At 49.7% G+C, this 7,171-nt stretch overlaps 1 protein-coding gene across 1 annotated transcript; it reads right to left on the minus strand.

Moving 5' to 3' along the window:
* Positions 1 to 2,265: 2,265 nt before the first annotated feature.
* On the minus strand, positions 2,266 to 3,339 carry LOC130864380 (golgin subfamily A member 2-like). Its single transcript, XM_057754636.1, has 4 exons — positions 3,255 to 3,339; positions 3,056 to 3,163; positions 2,826 to 2,913; positions 2,266 to 2,462 (listed from the first exon to the last, which is right to left on the minus strand). Exons 1-4 carry the CDS (start codon positions 3,291 to 3,293, stop codon positions 2,266 to 2,268), a joined length of 432 nt encoding a protein of 143 aa, XP_057610619.1. The 5' UTR covers positions 3,294 to 3,339.
* Between the last annotated feature and the right edge of the window lie 3,832 nt (positions 3,340 to 7,171).

Consider the following 7,171-nt stretch of genomic DNA (forward strand, 5'->3'; position numbering starts at 1 on the left):
GTCTGGCCCTGCATCTGCCTGGGAGAGGGGAGCATGGCGTCTGACCCAGAGAGGAGAGGAAATGGCATGTGAGCTCACTTCCTCTTCCTCCCAGCATTCTGTTCTGTTTACTCCACCCACCTATGTTCTAACCTATGAGGACCAAGCAGTTTCTTTATTATTTAACCAATAAGGGAACACCAGTGTGCTGCAGGCATAGGTGGCAGAAGCAGATGCAAGAGAAGGGCAGAGTCTCCAAAAGCTCAGCTGGTCCCCGAGGAGCAGCTGTTAGCACCTGCAGGACCTCTTGCAGAAAATCCAGAACAGGCTGGGTGGACATCCTGGGAACAGCAACTTTCCCTACCAATAAAACTCCTACCTTCGAAGAGCCTGGGAAACTTGACTTGAGATCACCTTTGTCTAATCTGGTCTGGTGCCAAGCCATAAGCAGAGGAAACGCCAGCCCCTGAGTGGGAGCGAGAGATGACTGAGGTTGGGGGTAGGGTTCTATACAGACAGGGATGTGGACGCCTCTCATTCGGGAAGAGAATAAGGGTTCTGTCCTACCCTGGTTGGAATGAGGGCCCTGGAGCCAAACAGCTAGGGCTGGGGCAGAGCCAGCCAACCTTTGGCACGTGAAGTGCCACCCTGCATTCATGGCAGATAATCTTGGTGATAGTCATCCTGCCAGCAGGCATGCGTTCTGAAAGCCCGGTCTGTTTCTGTCTCATAGGGTCTCTGCAGGAAAGCCAAGGGTCAGCAGCCTGTCCCCAGACATAGGCAGAGCTCAGGCTGGTGCAAAACTGGGGGCGGACAGCGTCTGGGCACTGCCTGAGGCCAGATGGCCTCTTTGTGCTCTGTGCTCTAGGAACACTCTCAACCCTCCAGACTGTCCAGTGGACAGAACTGCTGAGGCCAGGCCGGGCCAGGCCCCATCTCTGCTACGGCTGGAGCAGCCAGAGTCGGAATGCCTTCCTGGATACTGGTTGTCATTGGATTTGCCTCTCTCTCTGATTTGTGAAGGTGGGGGCAACAGCATCCAGACCCACTTTAAAATGAGGGTAGCTGAATATGTTGGTTGCAAAATAAATGGGGGCTGGAGAGATGACTCATGGGTTAAGGGTACTTACTGCTCTAACATTCTTCCAGAAAAGGACACTTTGTGGACTTGGTTCTCATTCCACTTACACAGATTTCAGGTCTGAACTCAGGTCACCAGGTCTGTGCAACAAGCCCTTTTACCCACTGAGTCATCTGCCCAGCCTCTTTTGTGTGATTTTTAAGACAGGGTTTCATTTAGCTCAGGGTGAGCCCACTCTGTAGCAGAGGGTGATGATGAACTCCCGATCTTTCTGCCTCCACTTTTGTGGGTTTACTGTCTCCTTTAGCTCCGTCCTGGAGCTCCCCGACTTCTCGGCCAGCTCTTTCTTGATGTGCTGCTCTGACTGCAGCTCACTGGTAATCTCCATGTTCTCATTGGTCTGGACAGAAAGCAGCCATCATAAGGACCCAATGTGGCTAGGGTGCCCAGACCTGTATGAGCACCTCCTCCCCCAGAGCAGGGAAGGCTGCTGGATCATTCCCACAGGCCTCACGGGAGGTGGACAGCACCCCATCCCCAGCCCATCACCAGAAGGGGTAAGTGTGTTCCTGTTGGACTCTAGCGTCCAAACACCGAGGAAGAGTCGCTCCTAGAGACGCATCTCACACACCACAGCCGATGCAAAAGCATGAGGATTTTATTAATTCTGTCATGACAGGGTCCCCCAGCATTCGGGAAGCCGAGGGACCCCGAATAGCTGGTACAATCTACTTTTAAAAGGGACCACAAAAGCAAGGGGAGGTTGTTCTTTGACTATTATGATTGGCTTATTCGAAAGGGCTATTACCAATAATTGACTGAAGAGCTGTTGCCAAATCAGGTGAGGTAAGAGGTCATTTTGACCCCGTTTCCCAGGGGGACTGAACCAAAACATACGTATATGGGTAATTGTTCAGGAACTGTGTACGTGCGAGTGTAGCTGTTAGGTCCTTGGTTCCCAGGGGAGGAGGGGAAGCACTATGGCACAGAGGCTGAGAGGATTCAGAGTTGTCAAAATGGCTTCAGGATTGTCTTAAAGTCTTACATTCCCTGAGAGGGCCTGCAAGCTCCGCACCAGCCTGACAAAGCCGTTCTGCAGCTCAGCCAACTGCTCCTTTAGCTCGCGGTTCTGTGACAGCGCTCTGCTGATGGTGGTGCGGTCACTCTGCATGCTCTCGAGGATCTGCTTGCGCTCCTCCGCCTGCTCACTCCAGCGCTCTGCGGCCCGCTCCAGCTCCAGCAGCCGCTCCTCCTGCTCCCGGTTCAGGAGGCTCAGGCTCTCGTTGTCCTGTACCTGGGCCCGTCAGCTTCTCCAGTTCCTTCTGCAGCTGCTCAACCTCTCCCTGCAGCCGCTCTTCCACCTCGGAGGGCCCAGCTGGAGGCTGTGGGGGTGGTGGCTCCTCTGAGAAAGGAAGCAGGCACAGACACTTGACTTCTCAGACAGGCTCCATTGTGAGCTGGAGTCAGGCTCCTGCCCCAAGCCCTGGCTTCTTTTCTGTCAGGGTCTCAGACTGGGCAGGCATTTCAAGCCACTCTAGTACAGTTCCGTGATGCTCAGCCTCCTGCCGGAGTAGCAGTGGCATGCCACCCTGCTTTGCACAGAAGGACACATGCTCAGAGGAATGACAAACTTGCCATCTCCTGGCAGAGGCCCCTTGTCCTCTGCTACAATGCCCTTGTACCCACCTGCCTCCCCAGGGCAACGGAAGCCACCTTTATGGCCTTGGACCCACTTCTGCTCTCAGATCACCCTCGCTCCACTCACCCGTCTGACTCCTGAGTTCCGCCAAGCTGGCCTCCAACTCCTGTACCTGACTTTCTCTGTGTTCCTTCTCTTCCTTCAGTGTGTGCACCTGCCCAAAGGCACAGGGAAAAAGCTAGAGATCCCGGGTACCGTCCACTCCCAGTCCCACCTCTGCAAAATCGAGGCCCTTAGCCCGTCAGCTGCGGCCCACTGATGCTCAGGAAGAGCTGGGACCCAGGGCCAGGCCTCACCTGCTCTGCCATCTGCTGCACCCTCTGCTGCCACATGGCACTCTCTCCTTTCAGGGTCTCTGCATACTGGTCTCTCTCCATCTGGAGCTGTTTCAGCGACTCCAGCAGCTGCATCAGTCAACGCACGAGTTACCAAGGGCTGCCCTGGTTCTCACGGCCACCTGGGATTGTGCCCTCCTCTCCCCTCACAAATCCTCACCTGGCCTACGTGGGTCTCCAGCTGAGCCCTCTCCTCCATGGCGTGTTGTAGCTGCTGGTTACTGTCGGAGGCCTCAGACTGGCTAGAGAACTGTAGAAGGAAAACTAGGGGTTCCACTGCAGTGCTCCCCACAAGAGTGTGAGCTATATGAGAAAAGTGCCAGCAGGTGGTAAACGGCCTCCTGCATAGATCATTTAAAAGAAACAGAATGGTGGCTTTTCAGCTGGGCATGGTGGCTCATGCCTGCAACCTCAGCACCTGGAAGGTTAAGGTAAGCAGACTACCATGAGTTCAAGGTTGCCCAGTGAGTTACAGGTCACCCTTGGCTACCAACAAGACTACTGGTACAGTAATTGCTCTATAACTGAGCCACAACTGCAGGCTTTTAAGTTTTATTAATTAATTTTTAGGCAGGGATACATGTGTCTCGGGCTGGTCTCAAACTTATCATGTAGCTGATGATGACTTTGAACTTCTTTTTTTTCTTTTTTAAATTTTTCAAGACAGGGTTTCTCCATGTAACAGTCCTGGTTGTCCTGGAACTCGCTTTGTAGACCAGGCTGGACTTGAACTCACAGAGATTTGCCGGCCTCTGTCTCCAAGTGCTGGAATTAAAGGTGTGCACCACCACCACCCAACTGACTTGGAACTTCTTATCCTCGATTCTTCTAAGCTCTTTTGTCACAGACACACACCATCATACCTCACTTATGTGGTGTTTGAATCAAACCGAAGAACTTGTGTCAACTCCACCAGGGCCACTTCTAACACATCTCTTAGAACAACACGAATTTGGGCAGTGGTGGCACACGCCTTTAACCCTACCATTCAGGAGGTAGAGGCAGGTGAATCTGCGTTAGAGACCAGCCTGGCCTACAGAGCAAGTTCTAGGACAGGCCACAAAGCTACACAGAGAAGCTCTGTCTCAAAAACCAAAGCAAAACATAAAAAATCAAATAAATAAATGAATGAATGAATAACTAACTAACAGCATGCTAGTATTTCCTAAACCAACATATCCCAAGGAGACAGGCAGTGAACACACAACCTTAGCTACGTGGGAGCAGGAAAAGCATGGTCCCAACGTCATCTAAGTGATGTATCTTTATAATCTCCAAATCTATGCAAACGCCATCCCTATCCCCATTAATACTTATCGTGTCTTGGGAGAATCAAAGAGAAAAGCTGCTTCAGAAGTGCCTTGTGTCCGTGGCCTTTGGCACCCTGTTTGAGATGGTTTAGGGAGCTACGTCACATTACAGGGAGCTTGGCCTGGGGTGATCTGGTGCTCAACTAATCGGGAGTTCAAGTGTAAACTTTAGGACTCAGAAAAAGATTTTAGAGTCTCTGTGGAGAGTAGAACCTGAGGAAAAGCCAAACCAACCTGAATCTGCTCCCCTGTGGTCATTAAGACATTTTGTCAACCTTCCCTAAGAGATGCACTAGGATTATAACTTCTCTAATCTTTGCCAACATTTATTTTATGTTAATGTTGTTTTTTATATTAACTTTTCCTCCTTTTCTTCCTTTCTGTGAAACACTAAATTAGGGCATGGATGAAGGGACATCCATAAGAACTCTATGACGGTAGTACACTTCTGAAGAAGATCTCTCTGCAGCCATTAACTGTCTATAAATCATGTGTGGGGGTGGCACCTTATGAGCCCCACCCCTTCAATGATGGATACTGGTGAGCCCTGTCTTGTGTGCATCTTATGCAGGTGAACAGAGCTGCTGAGAGGTTAAAGGCTACAATGATGTACTCAGAAGAGAGCAAAACACCCACCTTTCTGTGGGCTCTGACATTATTATTATTTGTCTGTTAGTTTTGTTTTTTTGAGGATGGGTGTAAAATAGCCCAGGCTACGCTTTAACTTGCTAAGCTAAGGGATTCTGAGAGAGCCCCTGAACTCCTGACACTTGCATCTCTACCTCCCAGGTGATAGACTATAGTTACACACAACTATGCCTGGTTTATGCTGAGGACCAAACCAAAACCTTATGGATGCACTCTGCACACCGATCCACATCTCAGTCCAGGCTCCTCTATCCTCCCTGTCCCTTCTCTCTTGATGCTCCCTGGACCTTGGAAGGGTCATACAGATGTCAGATGTCTAATTTAGGGCTCAGCATTGTTTTGTTTTTGTTTTTCAAGACAGGGTTTCTCTGTGTAGTGGTTCTGACTGTCCTGGAATTTGCTTTTGTAGACCAGGCTGGCCTCGAACTCCCGAGTGCTGACATTACAGGCGTGGGCCACCACCGCCTGTCCCTCTCTGTACTTTGACCAGTTGTGATTATCTGCAGTAACTGATGATCACTGCAAACACCGAGCTTCTCTGACTAAATCTGACATCGGTACTAACGTTCGGGCATAAATATATTTAGAATGTGATTCGACACAGACATGCCATGGCCACTTAGCAACACAGGAGCAGTGCAGCATCCTTTAGGGCCTATTATCTCTGCTGTAACAGGCTTTACAATACCAGATGTAAATTGTAAATACAGTACAGTATTGTACTGTAGCCTGAGGGGCCTCAGCTGACTAAGACTGTAGATGACAGCAGTTTGCATGGCACCTAACAGGACTGTGAAAATTAGCCAGCCCGAGGAAGTTTGAGGATGCTTGCTGCTTAATCCTGACTTGATTTCTCTGAGTCTTGTAACTGAATTGTGTAGTATCTTCAACGATACTGTTTACCATCTAGTTTTGGCGGGGAACAAGCAGAAGTGATAACATCCTGCATTCTTTTGGGGACCTCAGGGCTGTCAGTAGCAAATCGTGTGTGTGTGTGGTGTGAACACATGTGCACATAGGGACATGTGTGTCAGAGGATGTGAGGACAATTGTATGTGACTGGTTCTCTCCTTCCACCTCTCTCTGCTGAGCCATCTCAGAGACCCTGCAGTTAGGGTTTTTTTGTTTGTTTTTGAGGAAGGGTCTCACAATGTAGCTCTGGTTGGCCTGGAACTCATTGTGTAGACCGGGCTGGTCTCCTACTCATGAGATCCTCCTGTCTCTGCCTACCCAGTGCTGAGATTAAACTCATGTGCCTAGCCTATTGCTAATTTTTTTTTGTTTTTTTGTTTTTGTTTTTTTGTTTATTTGAGAAACTGCACACTGACTTTGACATTTACATCCCCATAGCACTGGGTCAGGGGTCTGTTCTGCCATGTCCTTATCACCTTTTGCTGAACTAGAGGGACCATTTTATTCTTTTCCACGACATCTACATTTGTTCCAAAGGCTTTTCCTTACTGTGTATTTTTGGCATCTGTAAAAACATCAGTTGTGTGTGGCATGTGGGTTTCTGTGGGCACCCTCTGCTGGGTCCCACTCCTCTGTGTGTCTGCTTCTGTGCCATCATGTGATGGTTTTGTTCAGGTGGCTCTGGAGTCAGAGTATCATGGCTTCACTTGTCAAGTTGACATACCCAGGAGGGGCAAATCTCAGCTGATGAATTTCCTTCAACGGCTTGGACTGTGGGAATGTCCGGGGGTGTTTGTTAGCTGCCCATTGATGCAAGAGGACAGCCCAAGGTCCACGTACTCACAAATAGCACTAGAGAAACCAGGACTGTTAGACATGCAGTAGACTTTGATATCTATTACCCTGGAAACTTGGATTGGATGTTGTTCAATAACCTGGTGATTTTTTTTATTATTATTTTTCTATAGAGCCAGCTATACTGGCTGGTTTTGTGTGTCAACTTGACACAAGCTAGAGTCATCAGAGGAAGGAGCCTCAGCTGAGGAAATGACTCCATGAGACCCAGCTGGAAGACATTTTCTCAATTAGTGATCAATGGGGAAGGGCCCAGGCCATGGTGGGTGGTGCCACCCCGGGCAGGTGGTCCTGGGATGTATAAGAAGGTAACCAAGGGCTGGAGAGATGGCTCAGTGGTTAAGAGCACTGA

Source organism: Chionomys nivalis, chromosome 22 (assembly GCF_950005125.1).
Source record: "Chionomys nivalis chromosome 22, mChiNiv1.1, whole genome shotgun sequence".
NCBI lineage: Eukaryota > Metazoa > Chordata > Mammalia > Rodentia > Cricetidae > Chionomys > Chionomys nivalis.

Bases quoted from the DNA above. Each gene is read 5' to 3' on its own strand.
- LOC130864380 (XM_057754636.1), bottom strand. From the start codon at position 3,293: ATGGAGGAGAGGGCTCAGCTGGAGACCCACGTAGGCCAG. The intron at 3,164-3,254 runs GTGAGGATTTGT...TGACTGATGCAG, and splicing joins TGGAGACCCACGTAGGCCAG to CTGCTGGAGTCGCTGAAACA. The intron at 2,914-3,055 runs GTGAGGCCTGGC...GCCTTTGGGCAG, and splicing joins TGCAGCAGATGGCAGAGCAG to GTGCACACACTGAAGGAAGA.